Source organism: Micropterus dolomieu, linkage group LG08, assembly GCF_021292245.1.
Source record: "Micropterus dolomieu isolate WLL.071019.BEF.003 ecotype Adirondacks linkage group LG08, ASM2129224v1, whole genome shotgun sequence".
In the NCBI taxonomy this organism is placed as follows: Eukaryota; Metazoa; Chordata; class Actinopteri; order Centrarchiformes; family Centrarchidae; genus Micropterus; species Micropterus dolomieu.
This window is the reverse complement of record NC_060157.1, coordinates 13,935,217-13,956,638: the sequence shown is the minus strand read 5'-3', so window position 1 is coordinate 13,956,638 and position 21,422 is coordinate 13,935,217. Positions and strand designations below refer to the sequence as shown.

Genomic DNA, 21,422 nt, shown 5'->3' with positions numbered 1-21,422 from the left:
GTGGGGGAGCCGTTTTGATGCGTCGTTGTGTAGTTCACACATAACAACTGGCGACTACCGATCGACCGCTGATTTACCCCCGATCACAGCCTGATGGGCGGCGAGCTCGCCGAGTGGCAAATCGGGCTAAAAATCGCGTAGTGTGAACTAGGGTTGGGGCGATAGACGATGCCATCGTCCATCAGCGATGGCTGACAGACATCACGACGTTGAGCCGGCATTGTGATTGTAAAACCCCCCCCCCCAGCAAAACAAATCTCAAATTTTCACATTATACCACCCTGTGAAAGCAGCTTTTAATGACCACAAACATTCTTATTATTGTAAGTATGCTTTGCACCTGCCTCGAAATTCTCTTCTCCCCACACTCTGACACACTCACACACACCTACACCTCAGGTAAACATCCCGGCTTGCCACGCCTCTCTGTGTCTCTCTCCCCCCGTCTGCTCCATTTTCTCCATCAGCAGTATGTTTTATAAAGTCGCCTAAAAGACTGAGAACTCGTCTTTTTTCTGTATATTTCCACCCACAATCTGTTATCACGGCAGCAGGTGAGCTGCACGTCAGCTTATTAATAATGTAGCCTATCAAACAACTGAAACCAGCATCTGCACCATTTGTGTTCAATGCTGCTTTACCTGCTCCTTACGTAAAATATCAACCGTGACCGCGACTTGTAACGTAAGTCAATAGTCTCATTGCAGACATCGTCTGATGGAAATTTTGTAGACATCTCCCAACCCTAGTGTGAACTAGGCTTTAGCTGACCCAGACTGGGAGCTCAGAGCACCTGGGGAGTGTTAACATAGACAGTATAAAGGTATTTACACCTCTGGGGGATTTCAGGCCAGGGGCGGGGGGACCCAGCAGGGAATGCTGGCGGGGAGAGGCACTGGAATGGGCACCAGAACCAGAGCCAGGTGAGCCGGCAACAAAACTGCACTCAGCAGCCTTCCAGTAAACGCGGCAAGGCCCTTCCTTAGCTTTGTGTTTTTATGAGAAACATGTAAACATGTAGAAGCAATTAGCACTCTGCTTTTAGGAACTTTAATGATAAATGCAGTCAAAGTGGACAATGTTTACCAGATGTGGAATTTTTATTTTTAAGATGTCGACCATATTATCTGACCAGAGAGCTTTTTACAATGCTCCAGATGCAAATTTAAAAAGTGCACTTAAGGAACATTAGCAGTCACATGACAAAACAACCGGATGGTGTTTAATCTGTGTATAGTTCCTTCTTTGATTATTTCGTTTTAAAACCGAATCGGAAAAAACAAAAAAAAAGTTGTTTTTTGTTTTTTCCGTTTTAAAACTAAAACAGAAAAACAGATAAACAGAAAACAAAAAAACAGACATCCGTTTTTTAAAACCAAAACGGAAAAATATTGAGTTTGATTTTTAATGTGTCCGATTTGTTAGCTTTGTGTGTTACACTTGATGCAGCTGATACTTGGGCGATTGCTGTGCCTGAAAAATAACGCAGCTGCTTGTTTTTTCATTTTGGTTTTAAAACAGAAAAAAAAACAAAAAAACGACTTGTTTACTTGTTTTTTCCAATTTGGTTTTGAACCATACACGGAATGTGTTTTTATTGTAGCTAGTGATTTTAATCAAACATCTAAATTCCACCAGTATGTCCACATCTCCACCATGGGAAGCAATACCCTGGACCATATTTACACAAACATTTTGGTCTATCAGACCATATTTCACTGCTTCTCCTGTATTCTTATACCCAGATAAGAATCAAACCAACACTAACACAATCAAAGTACTGACAGATGAGGCTACAGCAGCTCTACAGGACAGACTGGCACATGTTCTGAGAGAACCAAATCAATTTTGAGGAATATACAGCATCAGTGACATCACACACCAGCAGATGCGTTGATGATGTGGTGATTACTAAGACAATAAAATCATTCCCCAACCAGAAGGCCTGGATGAATGGAGAGGTGAGGGCTCTATCAAGAGGAAGCATATAGCACTGCCAGAGTTAGACTGAAAGTTGGAATCAAGGAGGCGAAGCTGAGACATCAGCAGAGACTGGAGAGAGGCCTCAACAACAACAACACCAAAGATATATGGCAGACGATAAAAAACATCACAGGCCACATCATGTGTGAGGCCACATTACCAGATGAGCTGAACACATTTTATGCTCACTTTGATCTCCTCAACAAAGATTCAGGTGTAAAGTCTACTCCAACTCCAGAAGAACGTCAGTATCCACAGCAGATGTGAAAAGAGTCGATGTTATTACAGACATTTTTATGACTTACCGCCCTGTGGCGCTCACCCCCCTTCTGATGAAGTGCTTTGGTTCTACAGCACATCAAGAATAACATCCCAGGTGACCTGGACCCTCACCAGTTTGCTTTCAGAACCAACAGATCCAAAAAGTATGCTATCTCCACTGCCCTCCACTCAGTTTTCACACATGAAACAATGAAATGAGAAAAACAACACCTACATCAGGTTGCTGTTTGTGGATTTCAGCGCTGAACGCAATCTTCCCAATGAAACTCACTCCCAACCTTACACTTGAGTACGACACTCTGCAATTGGATATTGGACTTCCACATAAACAGACCCCCGACAGTTCGGATTGGTGTTCACTAGGGGTGCGACGGATAACAAAACTCATGGTTCGGGTCATATCACAGTTTTGAGTCTTGATTGGATATTTTTTTGGATCAGCAATTAAATTAATTTTACAGCGAGCTACTTTGGCGCTAATCTAGCCGCCTCTCTCTGTCTGCCGTCACCACTCTGTAGTCTGGCTCAGTGTCATGCCCACGTCACGAGTATAGCCTATTGACACTGAAGGCTGCTGTGCCACAGATGGGCAAAGAGACTAGAGCTGCTCCGTTGAGTGAGCAGAGTTGTGTGTCAAAGGAAAGGAAGCACATATTACTGAAGCTACAATAAGCATCACAATCTGATGATCTATTTCTTTAATGACAAGCATGCCCAGTGTCCCAGTTACACCACTGAAAGAGCCTGATGTCACAGCCAGGGGATTTCACTCAACGGAGGTGAAAGTGACAGCTTTTAAATCAGCCGCCCTCCCCTAACCCAATCATTGCGCTTCAGTTAAACAGCATGCATCGGTCTTTTCTGTCTTTTCAACGCAACTCTGCTTCACAATTTACAGAATTATTACTTAAAACAGTGACAGTAAAAATGTTTTTCGTACTTTGATGGTTAAACTTTGCAATGAATCTGTGATTCACCTGCATGCCGAACCGATCAACTGTGCTCCGTTACACCACTAGTGGTCACACCTCCTCCACTCTAGTACGCAACACCAGAGCCCCCCAGGGTGTGTGCTCAGCCCCCTCCTGTTCACGCTGTACACCAATGTCTGCAACCCCTCGAAATGGAGAGAACCCTGTTCTGAAGTTTGTGGACGACACCACCATCATCTGCCTGATTGTAAACAATGAGACTTTATATTGGAAGTAAGCAGTCTTGTAGAGTGATGCACAGAGAACAACCTACTCCTTAACTTTAGGGAGCTGATGGAAAAAGGAGGTGAAGACAAAAACTCCTGTCTACATAATTGGAGTTCAGAGTGGAGCAGATGAACAGTTTTAGGTTACTGGGAATCAGCATCACAGAGAACCTGATATGGTCATCTCACATCTCCACCCTGGTAAAGAAAGCTCAGAAACGGTTATATTTCTTATAGAAACATGGAACAAATGGTGCCAAGTTCTTGTTGACTTTTACAGAGGAGCTGTCATACCACCAGACTTCAGACTTTTTTTCCCCAGGCTGTGAGACTCCCAAATTCATCCTCAGCACCAAAATAGTTTTATTTCAATGTTATTTATCCCCCCATCTAGTGTATATCATTTTTGTATATAACGATTGCTTTTAGTGAGTAGCAGAAAGGGAACTACAGCTTCATCTCATTTTACAGTCCTTTGTTGTAAAATGATAAATACATTTATCTTGTACTTTGTATAGAGCCCAGACCTTCAGAGAGCTTCACTTAGCATTACATCACACCAGCATGCTACACCGCAGCACTCTTTATCCGCCATGGATATCTGAGTTTAGTGCAACACTCCAGGCAGGGCAGTAAAAAAAGAAAAAGAAAAATAGAGCAGAAAAATAGTAAAAAAAAAGTAGTAATAGCTGTTCATTTTTTAAATGCAACTGAATATATCACTGCTGTGTATTTGAAAAGTAATTCGCTGCCATGCACATGAAGTTTAAGTCTGTCAGTAAACTCAGTGGCCAATCACTTGTGCTCCAACTTCAGAAATGAGACACCGTGTAAAACTGGATCAGCCATGCCTTTAGTGCAACCACTTTTCTCTCTTTGCTGTGCACACACACACACACTCACATACACACAAATAAACACACTTCGACACTCTCCTGCCGTAGAATTTGCCGTTGTGGCTGACACAGTAGAAATGTGGTGTAAACGACAGGCTTCTATGGCCACAGAGCACTGTTGATAATGAGTCTGTAATCCATTTGATAGCCTATAAACAGGGTGAGATTCTTGTGAGCCTCAGCCAGGAAAGACAGCCAAACAGCACCCTGAGGTAGACATTATACCATAAAGAAATAAGCATGCAGAGGAGCGCCAGCCTAGTGCAGGCAGGTCACCACTTCTCAAACATCACCCTGTTGGTGGCTCTTTGCATAAGAGATGTTTGAAAATGAAAGGTTGGGAGAGATCCCACTCTTGCTGATTTCTGTCGTCTTCTTTTCATGCTGGTTTTCCAGTCCAGTCCCCCCAATCCCGGCTGTCGTATTATCAGCCTTGCCCACCTACGAAGCTTTCTCTTAAGCAGCTCCTGTTTGAGGAAAATGTCACGTTTATCTGCCGCTGTAAATTTGCTTATCTTATACAGAAAGGAGCCCGTGAGAGGGGAGAGGTTTTCTCCACTGAATGGGGGCCTTGAGGGATCTTTTGCAAGCCAGTTCTTTTCTGCTCAGCATCCCTCTAATGTGACACAAATCCCTCCAACAGAGAAATGGCTTCTCCACCCTCAGGATGCTTCAGGTACATTAGTTGTATTTTCTGCCCTGTATGCTATGTGTTGCATTCAAGCACTGCAGAGAAACAGCAGGGGAACCCTGGCTGTTACCCCTGGCAGGGTGTTTAAAAACCCTGGCAGCAGCCCAAGAAGCAAGCGGGTGGCCAAGCCATGCTTGCTTTGCTCCGGCAGACTTTGAACCTGATTCCTGCAAATCCAATACATTGTTATTCACCTGGAACTTGCTGTTTAGTTGACTTCCAGACCCCAACAGCATTATAGCAGGTCTGCTCTGCGCACTTCCCCAGCATTCAGCATAGCCTAGCCCAGGTCTACTCTGCATAACACTTTTGTACTGAATTCAAACATCCCTGTAGAATTCCCTTCCAATACACACAGTGGGACAGCATGCTTTGTTCTCCCTGACAAGGTGAAAATCTCAAGGGATCGTTTATTAAGAGAAGGATGACTTGGAAAGGACAAGAAAGGGCCTCAGGTGGAGAAACCTCCCTCTGATGAGGATTAGTTTTATCCTGCATATGCAAATTACATTAATTAAGCTAGGTACAGTACTTCCCCCTGCTTCAGTGTGGCATTCCTCTCCTGCAGGTAATCTCTTGAGAAAGTACTGCAATACAGCCTTAGGAGACAATGCTAATAGCCAAAGATGAACTGCCATCATCGTGATCATCGTTTGTGGCTCACAGACAGAGGCAAATTACATAGACATGTCATCGAACAACTGGTGTTTGTTTACCCCCGATCTGCATGCTGATTAGCATGAAAAGTAACATACTTCTCTATTCCTAAAATGCACTGGATACTTTGTGCAGTCCATGACTATAAAAACCTTATCGTCTTCCCATGCTGGGACTTTTAACGTCTTAATCCCTCAGCATATTGCAGGAGATTATCTTTCTAAAATTAACTAGCCCCTTGAGACTGCAGAGATAGCAGATGCTTTTTTGCTACTTGGCGAGTTTTCAACAAACAAAGTGGCTTATTGCATACGGGAGAGTGTGTGCTCACATTAGCTTTTTAAAAGCTGTAAGATTATATGACTATTGTGCTGTTTTAACTGTTGTTTGATTAATTTATATAGAGTAAGTCTTTGTCTGCAGGTTAGACGAATTTTAAGATTTTCTTACTTGCAAAGGCTGTATGGCAGCATATGTGCTCTTCATGTTGTTGCGGTACTGGGAAATAAAATGGGAGGAATTCTAAAGGGCTGCCAATCTCACTTCAGACCCGGTGTGTCTGGCATTTATGACAGGTAGTCAGTCTAAATTACTCAGTGGTAAATCTTAGGTGACATATCCTGTGGAAAAAAACACACTGCATCTTCTTTGAAACAAAATAGAGATTAATCATGCTTATGGCTGTGAGTAAACAAGATTCAATTAAAGCATACTAATTTTGATTGTATTTCACCACCCAGTCCTCCATACAGCATCCAAGAAAAATGACACACGACTGGACTTTTAGCAGGTTTCTTTTTAATCTCTACTCACCTTTTGTCATATATGTCGATCCATTTCTTCAGACTTGATGGCTTCTCACTTTATAAGTCACCGGATGTCTGCAGCTAAATGTCCACTGTTATAACAGATCAAGTGTGGAGTTGTAAATGTTAATAAATTGGTCATAAATTGATTTTGGATTACGCAGCTCTTTTTCCAGAAGGTAAGTGGCCAAATGATCCATTGAAGGGTTCTTGCCCATTAATATAAAAGCAAGCTAAAATGACAAAGCAAGTAGGATGTGCACCAGCCAAAAGGGATTTATTTTTACAGCCTGGTAACCTATAAAGAGTTCTTACTTATTACTATTATTATTGTTCTTGGATTATTACTGATCTATTAGGCACTAATTAATACATGATTATTAAAGCTAAAACACGAAAGTCCCTTATAAAATAAGCCTTATTAGAAAGTACCATTATATAATACTACAATTAGTTTAGTTCATCTGAAGTCTTTTAAAGGTATAGGATCATTTTGATGACATCTAGCTCTTTATTCTTTTGAGTTTGATTGCACCTGTCTGCTAAATGAATGTTAGCTAATGTAACGTAATATAAAGGTTCAAAGACTTTGTACTTACTGATCTTAGCTCGGCAGTAATTTGTGACAGCAGTGATGTTGGCTTCTATTGTGCTGCTGCATTGATGGAAAACTAAATGCACAAAATTCATTCATTTTCTTCAACTTGTCATTCTTATTCAGGAGCATGGGGAGTCTTTCACAGCATACACTGTATATAAAGTCAGGTAAACAGCCTGGAGAGACTGCTAGTTTATCACAGAGCAATCAGTTCACATAATAATTCACACTAACACCTATGGGTAATTTAGAGTCATTAATCCCCCTGATTTGCATGTGTTTAGACTGTGGGAGGAAAGCCTCATAAACATGAACAGAACAAATGTATAATTAAAACTGATGTATCAGTTATCAACAGCAACAGGTGACATCTCACGTATAGATCAAGTCAGGGATAGACATTAGAAACTTTTTTTTTTTAGGTTAATACGTTTCTAAACTAATGACATGGACAAAATGGTGCTTTAAGTCTATTACTAGGCTGCAAAATGCCCCTTATCTTGCTTCTGTGATTTTGAAATGCAGCGGCAGACGGTGTAATTATTACAGTACAAATTTGCGGTAATTTACAGGAATGTTTATATTTCTACCCCATTACAATTCAGAGAAGCTTTATCAGTTACTTTACAGATAAGAGTTTATAAAATAGGATGTATTGCAATATATTAACCTACCCAACACTGTAAAATGAGTTTTGCTCCACTTCGACCAACTACAACAGTATAATGTGACACATTAATGCATCAGAAATTATAATCCAAAAATATAATATATAATAGCAAACCACTCACAGAGGCTGTTTTTCTGCATTATGACTACTTTTGCTTTTAATATTGTAAGTACTTTTCAGTAAAAATACATAATTACTTTTGGTTACCATACATGATATTCTCAATGGGGGACTTACAATCAAGTAGTTGCAGAATTATATGCTGAATTGTTACTTTTACTTATGTAAATGACCTGAATACTTTCCCTTCCACTGTAGAAATGCCATGAATATGGGTTTCTGTGGAATCATTTTCCTGCCACATTAGTCTCTGGTCCGTTCTTTGCAAGGCTGACACCCTCCGCCTACTTCACTGCAAACCAAAAAAAAACAAAAACATATCTGACTCACAGGCAGGTCTGTGGTGACTGGTGGTGGTCTGGAGTGGCCACTTTGAAGACGAGGACAGGAGTAAGCAACTGAAGCCTACATAAAACGACATGAATGGGCCAGCCACTCGGAAGAGTAATGAGGGCTTGGATGGCTTTTTACCTGTATCAATGCTTGTGTGTGCTTTTATAGCATTAAGCTCATTATTCACTATTTGGTGCAGAACTGTGTTCCGCTTCAGTTCACTCTCTGGTAATATAAGCTATTTTATAGAGTACATCTATTATCTATAATCTGATAAAGATTTAGCAGCAGTGTATGGTTGCCCTGCTGCAGCCTCCTTTGTGTGCTGTAAAGCTGAGACTCAGACAAGTGAGTCATGTTGGAAGTGACAGTAGATATTTATCACTGCCACTGTTTATGGCGCAGCCTGCATGAACACTTTTTATTTTTTTTCCTGTCAATCTGAAGACCTAAGCAGGGGGAGTTAAGCACTAATAAGACAGCTTCAGTGTTCAACTCGCACACTTCCCTCCTCTTCTCTGTCAGATGAAGGAAGAGATCTGAACGCGTCCTGGAGAGTCTCCCCAGTGATCACGGGAAAGTAAATCTGATTGCTTAAATAAGTAAGAACAACCACAACCGACTGACTGGCTGGATGTGTTGCAGTGGTATATTTTGCCCCATCTATGTTTTAAATGTTTGAAAATCAAAAACAGTTGCACATTTTGCATCAAGTAAACAGAGTGGAGGCAATTGGGTTGCTGCTGTATGCTCCCACTTTTCAAAGTTAGGACTTGCTCCTATATCAGCATGCCTTTTTTTCACCCCACAGAAAACATGATGAATAATTAAATAATAAGTAGTGTAAGCAGGGAAAATGTCATCAGTGCTTCAACTTGATTTAGAAATGCTTCCTGAAGTGAAAAATTAGGAGGGAAATACATTCCAGTATTCAGTTTGGACAAATTGTTCTGTTTGAAGCTTAAACATCCTTCACTAACCTGTTTCTTTATATCACACTTCCTCTGTTTGGGATTGGATTTTATAAGCAAGGTGGATGAAAGACCTGAATTCTCCTCACAACAGCCTTCACGCCAAGAGTGTTTTTTAAGATGTTTTGCATTCAATGTACTGCATACCGTATGAGCGTATTGAACATGTTAATAAAACACTGAAAAACATTTACCGCAGATTGAGCTGCGCCGAAAATTACTGGCCCTGAGGGGGAATGAATTTCTATTTGCTTTTGGTCTCAGTCCGTGATCATGATATACCCACATCCCGCAGCTACGTTGTGATTGCTGAGGTCGTCTCCTAATGGTTTGCTGTTTACTTTCAGTTCACTTTCAAACCACCTTGTGATCTTTGACACATGTTTTCTGAAAACTTCCTGGGAGCAATAGGGGATATTGTTGCTTTGCTGAACCCCGTTTCTCCCTTGTGCACTGTCATGTCTCTGAGGCCTTCATCAATTATGTCCTCAAGGCTGAATCTATCAGCATATTTTCACTCTTAAATTAACAGAATTCTCTATTATTTAGCTGCTAATATGGCTCCTGATGGCCCCTAAAGTCTGACAGGATGGGTTTGTGTTTGATGCTTTCCTGCACTCTAGACCAGCTCCGACGGAAAAAGGGGCCGACTCTGGCCTCGCTGGTCATTTTGTCTGTTCCTCATTTCCTGCTAGTTGCATTAGCTTGCCCACTGGGGTTTCTTTTGGCACATTAAAACAGATTTGGGTTAATAATTGATGCTGCGATTTATGGACTCCAGTGCCTGAGGTTCAACTGCAAGCCTCCACTTAAAAAGAAAGCATGCCTCTCATTCCTGCCTATGCCTCAGAGTGCCGTGATTTATAGCCTCAGTTTGATGTTGTGCAATTTATTGTATAGGAGTCTTTTGAAAAAAAGAACCAGACATATCATTTTTCATTCAACAGTCATTTTGATGTGATTATGTTTGGGTTTCAGATTTCTCGTTCACACATCAACTCAAGACAATGAAGAAAAAATATTGATCTATACGCAGTAAATCTACTTGAATATGTGCAGCGCTGAGCTCCTGGCTCTTCTTGTGTGTTGTGTTACCTGAAATTAACATTCAAAATCAGCACCAGTTTGGCATTTTGTGAAAAGTTCTACATGATGTTAATCAATAGTATTACTGAGGTGAGGCAAAGGTGCCATGTATGTGTAAGCGCTGTGCTTAGCTGTCAAGGGCTGTCAAGAATCTCATAAGTGTCTCATAAATGTAATAGCCTCTCATTCTCTACATAGATGTAGGAGTGGGAGTCATGTATTTCATCTGAATGTGTCACTCAATTCTTTCTGAAAGGAAAAATATAACTAAAAGGACTCTGGACTCATAGGGTCCAGATTCTTGGACAGAAGTGCAAAGTCTAAAGGCAACTTCCAGTTGTGTCATTTTTAGCCATGCTAGGGGCATGGCTTTAGGGATGGCAATATCAGTCAGTTATTCACTTAACAAATTTGGTCTAGACTGAAAAATCTGAACAACTAATGGATGGATTGCCATGAAATACGGTACAGACTTTCGTGTGCTCAGGATGAATCAGGATGAATTTTATTAATGTTGGTGATCCTCTGGCTTTTCATCTAGCACTATCATCAGTTCAACATTTCAAGGTGTCCAATACTTTGTGACAAAATACCAGCACAGCTAATGACATTCCCGTCATCTGGTGCTATAATTTGTGTTTAGTGCTAATTAGCAAATGTTAGCATGCTCACATGCTAATCTAAGATGGTAAATGGGTAAACATTATCTGCTAAATACCAGCATGTTAACATTGTAATTGTGAGTATGTTTGCATTTAGCTCAAAGCACCACCGTGTTTAAGTACTGCCTTACAATGTCTTGAGCTATCAGTGGAAAACTGTGGTCACTCACTCATTCGCGGATGTGGTCGGCGCTGGTCAAGTGTGAACAAATTAGTTTTTTCAGTGGTGGCTGCGCCATGTCTAATCATATGCTTTTATGCAAATTAAGTTCAGTCTTAAGGTCAGCCAACAACTTTGTTCAGCAGCAATATTTCATTAAAATACGCAGCCAGGTGAACAGACACAGTTGTCGGGTATGTTCAACCTGATGACATACAGTAGAAAGACTGAGCCCATATGGGATACAATTTAAGAGCACCTTGGCACTGGAAGGTTTTTTGCACATTAAGCATGACAGAAGTTGTCATGCTCAATGTGCAAAAAACCTTGGTGAGTCAGAACACAAACAAATAAAAAAAAAAACAATTTAACAACAGGAATCCGTTATGAATGACTATAATTCCTTTCCTTTTTCAAGGAAATTAATAAGGGAGAAGAGGATTGCTTCCCAGCAGAACAGAATATAAAGCACGAAGAAGCGTTAAGAAATGCACCTGGTTTCAATCCCCTGAAAAGAGGGATTGCTACCATTTCCAGCTCCATTTTAATTTCCTGTTTATTTCCCTCTCTGAAGCTTTGGGAACTCTGAAAGGATTTAAATGCCCTTCAGCCCCCGTGTCTTTCTCTCATTGCCTTTGATTTATAGATTTGATTTTCAGCTTGAAAGCAAAAAGGGAGAAATTCGGAAAGGGAAAAAAACACCATCTTGACATGGAGGAGCTTAAAACGAGCTGAAAGGTGAAGGAAATAGGAAGGAAATAAAATGCCCCTTGCCAGCTCCACGGATGAAATATGAGGAATTGTCGGAAACCATGTAACAAAACGTGATATGTAGCAAATGAACTGGGCTTTATTCAGTCCCCGATCAGCCGTAAGAAGTCCCATTCTGCTCCGTCTGTATTGTGCTGTGCCCTGTGTCGACAGGTCTCACTTTCACTGGACACTTTTGGGCACCCATTAAATGCTACAATACACAACCATTCCTCCCTCCAAACTCTGTGAGCACAATGTACTCCATGTTACTCTATCTCACTTTGAGCAGTCATTCTTAGGAGATGTCACTTAGTGATAGGCACCCTGTCTTGACCGTGACCCCCCTTGGCTCCATAGTGGATTCAAAACCTGCTGTGACTATTGTAACCCGGTCGGTATGAATATATGCATTTCCTCACATTGACTCTCGCTCTATATGCGAGGGATCAGATGGGATGGCTGAAAAAGGCACCCAGTGTGCCCACAGCGGAGCCGCTCTGGGGAAAAGGCAGCTTTTGTGACCCACAGTTCCAGCCACAGTGCTCCTGTGGGACCACTGGGCCATGGGGAGTCCAGAGGGAGACAGACCGTGGCTGAGTGAGAGGATGGTTACTGGGGGAATGTGGAGGCGCTGAGCTCACTGAACAGATAAACCCAGGGGATTACTGTCAGACTGCACGCTCCTCAGACTTCCACATGGTCAAAATGGGAAGCGATTTAACTTGACTAACTTTTAATTGAGTATGTCCTCCAGCTAAAGGAGGAGACGTACGGTGTACGAGGCAGCGACCATAAGTGTTGATCCAAGTGGATGGCTTTTAAACGTAAAGGTGGTGATTCATTGTTCCACCTTGTGTGTTAGCTATGTGCGGTAATTTCTGAGTTAATTTCCACCTAATGAGTGAGAGAGATTAATTCATGTGGATGATGAATTGCGCAGCGGCAAGCAGTCAGGCTAAGCAAATTCTTGTTCAAAGTGTGTGCGCGTGTGTACACGCGTGCATGTGTGTATACCTTTTGTGAATGCTTATACTCCAGTATAAGACTGCAGGGCCACTTATCTGAAATAAGTATGCCTGCCCTCCACTGCAGTCCTCACTGGCAGCTCCATATGGTAATGAGCTGTGTACGATGAAGAAAATATGTTATTTGCAACAGCACTGCAGTTAATTAAAGTGGCATAGGCGTAATCCACTCGCACGGTTTCAGTGACAACAACATTTTTGACAAAAGTTCACATGAAAAAAAATGGAAGAATGAGCTCATTTGTGTTGTGATAATAGAATAATCAAGTTTGAAGCCTTGTGCCGTGCAAATACATCAGACGCCAAGTCGCTGTGGTGGTATGTGACCAGCTGCCAGAACATAAATTGAAATGAATAACAAACTAAGGAGGCTTGCCTGCCAAAGTGAAAAGGATCATGAGGTTATGATGTCCATCTGCAGCATGTGCGGTGTCTCAGTGTTGAGCGTCCTCATTAACATCAAGATTGTTTTAATTTGCCCATATTGGACTGTTTAAATATCTTGACATTTGGCACTTTGGTGCCTCTTTTTCGAGTTCAGATCTTTTTCAAGTTGTCACATCACCAGTACAGAGCTAAAATACATTTGGACCCACGGTCTGTACTTTAACAAATGCCAATATTGCTGGACAATGCCATGGAGACAGAAATCAATTCAAAACAAGAACACACCATTGTTGAATAAAAATGGTAATCATAGATCAAAATAGTTCAGCTGCACTGCATTATACTGAGAGAAAGAAAGTACGGATGTTTATCACAGTGCAGGTGTTTATCTTTTCTCTTAATTCTGCCTCTGGTTTGTTGTGAAGGAAATAACTGAGGATTCTCATTATAAAGGAGGAGATTTTCCTTTTACTTGAGGGGACACAAAAATGTAATAACAAGATAATTATGACATAAAAAAACAGGTAAGTACTCAGGATGATTCAGCAACTTTCGCGAGGGAGCACAAAGATAGAGACTATAATGTAAGTAATTAGAATTAATGAGTAGTTTTGTGTCACTCAGCAGCTGATTCAGAATTAAGCAGGAACTATTCATTAAGAAAGCTGTCAGTATGTTTATTCACAGATATCAAGGAACTAATCATTATGCACAGTCATTAAAGGAATAGGTCGACATTTTGTGAATTACGCATATTTCCTTTCGTGACGAAAGTTAGACGGGTGGATCGATATTAAACATCAATGCTTAATACTTCTCAGACCTGTTCATCCCTTTCAACAATGATATCGCAGAGACCACACATACCAATCCACAGCTGTTTTTCCCACTTTTATAGGAATAGTTAGACGTTTTTCGAAATTTGCTCATTTGCTTGCTTGCCAAGAGTTAGATGGGAAGGTCGATAACGCTCTCAATAAGTGTAATGGAGTCTCTGCTGTTGGCCCGGCAACCTCACCGTGATGACAAGACTCCAGGAAGTTACTGCGCCCGGCCAAGAAACAGACCACAGCTTGCTGTCTTTATGCTTTGGTTTCTCTACAGAATGAACAAACACGATAGAATTGTTAATTCATACAAAAAGTGTAAAAATGATGGAGTTGTGGTTTTACTGGGGAGTTGCGTGCCAGACTGTTTGAGCACCTTAAGAAGGTATTTCTTGTCTGGGAGCACTTGTGATTTTTATACTTTGAGTTTTTGTACAGATTGAACAAACCAACCAACCAAAGGACATATAACATAGTAATTAGTGAGCTTTAGAGGTGCTGGTAGGTGGATTTGTTACCTTCAAACAGAGCCAGGCAAGCTGTTTCCCCCTGTTATGCTAAGCTAAGCTGGCTGTAGCTTCCTCTACTGTAAAGAAATGAGAGTGGTATTCATCCCTTTATCTATTTTAATTCTTTGTAAGAAAGTGATTTATTGGAGCTAAATATCATATTGTTTTGTTTTTTTTGCTTTTGCTATATTGATAGTTATGAATGGTACTGTGGTAGCCTACCTGTCTCTCTCCTCACACACACACACACACACACGGAGAGGGATTGTTATGAGTCACTCAAAAAGACTGAATGAAATCTCCTCCATCAGAATGCACCGCAAAGACACTTGGTAATAAAACAATTCAGTAGAGGCCCAGAGCTGCTCAGAAGGTCGGCTAATTAACAGACACAAGGCGAGAGGCATTTGTTATCAGAATCAAATTTGTGGCTAAAGTCCTCCTGGCTAACTAACGCAGCTGCACCCACTCATCACGTAAGGCCAGTGGACCATGAGGTTAGCCATCAAAACAAAGACCCAGTCACCCACTAATAGCGCCTTTGGAAGATTCCCGTAGCGTGTGGGTGGGAGGTCAGCCCTTTGGGCCCGTTACTGTCACATATAATACATATGATCATTATTGCTACCAGGCTGGCTCCCAATCAGTAGCAGGTACTTGTCTATAATTGACTAATTGTCAATATAACCCATGAGTTTTCAAAGATAGCCTGTGGTGAAAACCAAGATACATGCTGCTGTTATGTATTCCAGTGGTCACTTGTGGAAGATAGACAGATAATGCACATTTCAGAGTGTGAATGGGTACTGAGCTCAGAGCAGCAACTTTACAGAGACATAATTAGAAGGGAGCAGGTATGACAGATGGATTGCAATCATAATTGAGAGCGTGGAGAGTCTATCGTCCTAGCTGCGATGCACCTGCTTTGTCTTAGGCATAAACAGCAGAAGAGGTGAGAATTGGTCTTCTCAGACAGCATGCCTGTAGAATTACAATATCTATATTTTATTTTTTTGCTCTCCTCACAGACGCTGATTCTGCTTACAGTGATGAAGAAAAGCAGATACCCTGGTTTTATTATTCCAAAGCAGATGGTACAAAATTAGACATGGGGGCCCAGCAGCTCAGTGACCTTCATGTTGCTAATCTAACATTGCCCCTACATTGATCTAACATTAACACCTCACCCCTCACATAGTATGCACGACTCTAAACAAGCTGGTGGCCTGCATGCTTCCGAACAAATCACCCCGACATGCAATTACCTCCTGCTCCGGAGTCATTTCTTTCCCGTGGATACGATGGCCCTTTCATTTGAGTCTCGGAATTAAACAGGTTTCTGGGTTAATTAATTTGACAGACAGACCCCATTGTGCCAAGTGCCAGCCCAAAAGGAAACCTTATTGCCTCTTGTCTTGAAGGTTGACTTTTTATTGTTCTGTGAATTGTCTTTCTTTAAAGAAGCACACAGTGTGCCAGCCCTGTAAATGACTTGAAGAAGACTGCATTGATCAGACGTGTTATTGAATGCTTGAAACAAAAGCACTGGTCTCTCATATGAGGCCATAATTTTTTCAGTAGGAAATGTATTACACCCCTGGCATATGGAAAACATGGCTAAATGTATTTGTTTGGTCAGCTATGTATTGAACATGGACCTCATTCTCACTCGTCTTTGCTTGTTGCTTCCTTCTTTATCCCATGATGAAATTGCAATGGAATTTGTCTGGATGTCTGTGTATGTGTGTCTGTGTCTGTGCACACATGACTGTGGAAAAGTGAGGAAGGAGAAAAGAGAGAAGATCCAAACCGAAGTGTAATCTCAGTCTAAATCGCATAGTCTCCCCGGGGGAAAAGCCCCTCTTCCTAGGGTTAGTCAGTGAATTAAATCACAGTGAGGGCCCCATTTTTCAAAAGTAACCTTTCCGTTGACAGTGTAAGTGGGAGTCAGGCTCTCACTGCAGAGTCCGAGCAGTGGAATTAGTGTCTTGCGTGGTGACACCAGTCTCTCAGGGTGTCATTTACAGGGGCTGTGTTACATTTTTCCAGACCTGCCTGCCTGCCTGCCTGTGTGCTCACAGTGGAGGAGGCCATCTGCCTCCCTCCCCTATTCCATCTCTCATTTCTGTCCTCAGCAGCCTCTTTCCAGCAGTTCCCACACACTTTCCTTAAATGTATTTTTGGTGCATCTCATGAATTTTGGCTCCAGTGTACAGTTTGCACACCCAAAACCACATTAACATGCATTGAGTTGGACATGAACGATTTGCCTATTCAAAGATATTCATGCAATCAGTGCAGCTAATGGAGATAAATACACTACATGGCAGGATTAGGCTTGAATTAATCTCTATTCAACTTAATTAATTAGAAATATGTCCATCCAAGCCTGTAATGTCAAAAGGACATGTTTCAATTAGAGCCACATCGGCTTTTCTAATCTTTTAATTGAACAGAAACGAATGGAAGAAACATGTTCATAAAATGGGATTCTATGCCTCCTAATCATTTTCACAATAAGGCAACTCTCAGAGGCTGTTTGTTACTCAAAGATCAAGCAACTTAACTGATTTATCCTATAATCCATTTACTGTTTCCTGTTTGAGCCCAGAGTGCCGCTGTAATTTTCCGACAGCAGCAGCCCTGTGGATGCTGTTGTTGGATGCGTGGTGGCTGGTTTAGAAGTGGTCAGTTTGTAAGGTTACTTAAGAAAATGAAGGCTTAGCCTATACATGAATTATGTATCCACAGAGTGCTCTGTCGGCACCTTTTTACACACTGTAACCCACTGACCAAATACAGCAGTCATTGGTAGAGCTTAAAAATTATTTTTTTTGTTGAATTACAAACAGAAACTACCTTTTTTTTTTTTTAATTAATGACACAAATTGCAAAGCGAGTCCCTGGCTAATGCTCGAAAGCAAATTATCATAATCTGCTTGTTTGGGGGGGGAAAAGAACCATCTGTGCAATTAAATAGTTAGGTGATGATAGTGTTTTGTTAGGAAGATGTGAGGGCTCCTTGTTCCTAAAGGTGTGGTTAACTCTGTGTGCCAGTATGCGTGCCAACATGGTGTGTGTGTGGATGAATCAGGAGTGTCTCCTGAAGAAGGGTTGCCTGGGAGACCAGCCTGGAGCCCTCCAAACGTGCACCCTCACCCCCACCCCGTTTTAAAGGTACATCAGTAGGCCTACTAATGAATCTAAAACTATTTAAGGAAAGGCACTCTGCGGGTGAAGCCCTTCAGTAGGCTACCTCTGCTGTGTTTTCATAATGCCACAGATCCCTCCTTCATGCCTGCCACCATCGACATCAAAAGAAAAGAGAGAGGAAAAAACGCTTGAAGTAGAGGGAGGAAGAGATTATGGATGCTGATGCAGCGCGCTGAGAGGCACTCAGAGGAACAATTGTCTCACCATTAAAGTCTGCAAGTGCATTTGTTCATCTTGTTTACCTTCTCGTGGAAGTGATGTCTGAAGACACTGAACAGCCAACTTCCTGAAAACCTTGCCATGAAGTGATGCCACTCGTGCTCTTTTTTTTCTTCTTTTTTTTAAGCCAGCTGAATGACGTCTCGCAAGGAAAGGGGGCTGAAAACTCGGCGCACACAGTGAATCCCTCGCTGTGACTCATTCATTTTGTATAAATGCGACCGGTTGCAGAGAGAGAGAGAGAGAGAGAGAGAGAGAGAGAGAGAGGGGGCTTTAATTAGCTGGATTTTCTTAGTCCTCTGCGTGGACGCACGTTTAAGCTCGCGCTAGTCTCATTTTCTTCCTTTCTCTCTTTCTTTTTTTGTGGAGATGATATGCACCCCTGGGAAACAGACACCATAGCCGACCGAGCCATCCCTGCGCTCCCGCGGAGTTGGTTTGAGCAAGAAGAATGTCACCCACTTCGGCCGGTCCTAACATCTAAGTATTGTTTTTGAGAGATAATTGCACAAATAAAATTTAAACATCCCTTTTTGCTATTTAGTAGAATTAGCGCTTTAGGTTGTGAAGATATGTCAGTTCTCAGCAGCGGCTTCATTGTGTTTCCACTTGCGCTTTGGATTTAGCATAAATAGACAAAATTAGGCCAATTCATCTGCGGCGGGTGTTCATCCTCTTTTACTGATATCTTTCCGACTTGTAGATATAGCCTCCCTTTCCGAGGGGAACTGAATTATATTCGTTTGGGGCTTCGCTATTCAACAAGCTGCACCGCTCACTCCTGGCAGCAAAGCGATGGGCGCAGTTTGCCTGAGCCACCTACTGCGTCTCGGTTCTCCATCCCCGCTTGTTGAATCTCCTCCCTGGTGACAAGAATGGGTTCGTTTTAACAAACTTCTCAGCCTTTCTGGTTCTATCCTGCGGATTGCTGACTCCATCCTTCCTAAAAGTTGATCATGGCTCGTTCCGGCGTGTGCGTGAAGCTGAGCTCTATATGGAGAGTGGTTTGGCTCATGAGGACTGTGGTAGATTTCGCCCTGCCTCAAGAGACTTATGCACCCCATTCAATACGGACTGAGGGGCACCTGACCCTCGGTGGACTCTTCCCTGTGCACACCAGAGGGGCCGACGGCACGCCGTGCGGGGACCTCAAAAAGGAGAACGGCATCCAGCGGCTTGAGGCCATGATGTACGCTTTGGACCAAATCAACCAGGACGACCAGCTCTTACCCAACATCACCCTAGGCGCCCGGGTGCTGGACACTTGTTCGAGGGATACCTACGCTCTGGAGCAATCTTTAACTTTCGTTCAAGCCCTGATCACGAAGGACACCTCCGACGTGAGGTGCACGAATGGGGAGCCACCGGTGTTTGTCAAGCCTGAAAAAGTGGTGGGAGTCATCGGAGCCTCTGCAAGTTCAGTATCGATCATGGTAGCCAACATCCTACGCCTCTTTCAGGTAAGTCTTTCAGCGTGTGCAATAGTTTTGTGGGTTTTTAAAAAGTGTTTTTCACCGATGCAGCTACAGTATGTGCAGGCTTCTGGTGAAAACCCGCCTTATAGTGAAGAGTGACCCAGTGACGGGAAGCTGAGAACGAGGATGCCATTGGGCTACAGTAAGCAACATAAAATCTTATCTCATAGGGAAAAAAACAGAGAACTGCTATGTTTCAGGTGACATTATGTATGTGCTTAATCCTCCATTTTTAATGTGGTGTATATATTGTGACACCTTTTCATGTAGACCTCTTTCCATCTTGAAAACCTGCAAATAAAAGTGAGGTGAAATGAGTGTTTGGGTGGTTTTCCCCTCCACTACACTGTGCGGATGAGACAGCTGACTGTGCTATTGCCTGTCCCCGGTGGTGCTGAAAGAACAGCTCCCGTCTGTTCCAGTCTCACTCCTGAGTCTGGATGAGTGGGCACTGACAGCCTGACACAATCACACCCAAACTCAACAACCCTCTCCTGAGAATAACAGGCATGCTTCATGCGATTGCACATGATTATAGAGGCTCTTCTTTGGGAAAGACTGCAGGCATTTTTTATGAATTGTTTTGAACCTGAAAGCCTTGATTTATGGTTGAGTAGGTTGCTTTATCTGCAGGGGGCGGGGGGGTCTTCGAAATGAACTAGTTTCAAACTCTTTGTGCCCTAATTGAGCTTGATGGCTGCAAGTAAATGAAACAAATTTGCGCAACTTATTTCAAAATGACTTACTTTGGGTTTATGGGAACACATCACAGTTTTGGCTGAGAGTGGTGTTGGCCCACTGCTGGTGCTGCAGTGGAATGGGAAACGCAGCAGGGCACCAGTACAGCAGATTAATTATTTAAAACACATCGCCATAGCAAAATATCTAATTACATGAAATACCATGTGGATGCTTTTATTTTTGCAAATGTGCAGCCTTCTTTACGGTACCCCCCCCCCCCCCCCCCCCCCCCCCCCCCCCCCCATCCCACCCACAACTGCAGTGTTGGTGCTAATGATTTGTGGTTGCAGGTTGTTACTCATAATCTTGTCATTTTGTGTTTTGTTTCAGTTCAGTTAGTCAAACCTCGTTGCAAGTACCTGTTTAATCTCTAAGACCATCAAAGTAACATGCTTTTAGCCCACCCCCTTGCTTTTCACATACACACACGCAACACTCTTTTTGTGTTTTGTTCTTTTACACCAGTCATCCCTTAGGGTTTTATGGCTGGACAATTAGACTGATGGTCTCCACCGCAACCTTCAGCCTGGCTTTGGTTCCTATTCATTCTTTGTAGGCTGAGTTAACAAATACATTTTTTGTATCATTCCAAGTTGGTAAAACCCTCCAGTTACACTCTGAAGCATCCTCAATGCACTTGTTATTTGTTGCAGAATGCGAGGGTTGATAAGACTTTCTTTTTTTTTAACATGTAACATTGAAATTTAGAGGGCTTAAGGGGAGTGGGATGATTTCTTAATTCCCTCTTTCCAACCTCACACCAGGTGTACCAGCATGTCTGTAAGTGTATATCTGTGGGGGTGTAGCTGTAGTCTATGTGCAATGTTGTAGTCAAGCTTGTGGAATCGGTTGATTGACAACCATTGTCATGCAGCGCCGTCCGTCACTCTGCTTTTCCTGTGCTGCCAGAAAGGTGGATTTAATCACCAGTCAGATCTGCTCACAAGATCAGTTCAGTCCTCCTCTGAACCCGTTTGCCATTCAGCACACTTATTTTTTATCCTACGGTACCAGTGGTGATGATGGTCCTGATAATAAACGAGGATAAATGAAATGCGAGGCCGCAGGATACTGTATAATCAATACATGCCAGAAGTGAGAGTTCCCAGCCCATTTACCCTCATTAGTTTTACAGCATTTGATTAGTGCGTGGCAGCAGT

The 21,422-nt window shown here is 42.3% G+C and overlaps 2 protein-coding genes across 11 annotated transcripts in view; one reads left to right on the top strand and one right to left on the bottom strand.

Annotated features, from left to right (window-relative positions):
• Positions 1-21,422, bottom strand: part of LOC123975559 (amphoterin-induced protein 3-like) — a 104,815-nt gene that overhangs the window by 14,706 nt on the left and 68,687 nt on the right. For all 9 annotated transcript variants that reach the window (XM_046057132.1, XM_046057137.1, XM_046057130.1 and 6 more), the window contains one exon: positions 12,881-12,988. The gene's annotated coding sequence lies outside the window, so the exon portion shown is untranslated. The remainder of the gene's footprint in view (positions 1-12,880; positions 12,989-21,422) is intronic.
• The window catches only part of LOC123975558 (metabotropic glutamate receptor 7-like), a 100,950-nt gene that overhangs the window by 20,649 nt on the left and 58,879 nt on the right, over positions 1-21,422 (top strand). The window contains exon 3 of one of the 2 annotated variants that reach the window (XM_046057129.1): positions 4,884-5,035. In XM_046057129.1, the coding sequence (XP_045913085.1) occupies positions 5,027-5,035 (9 nt within the window). In that variant the 5' untranslated portion in view covers positions 4,884-5,026. Of the gene's footprint in view, positions 1-4,883; positions 5,036-18,399; positions 19,507-21,422 lie in introns of those variants that run through there. The other variant, XM_046057128.1, reaches the window with a different exon arrangement.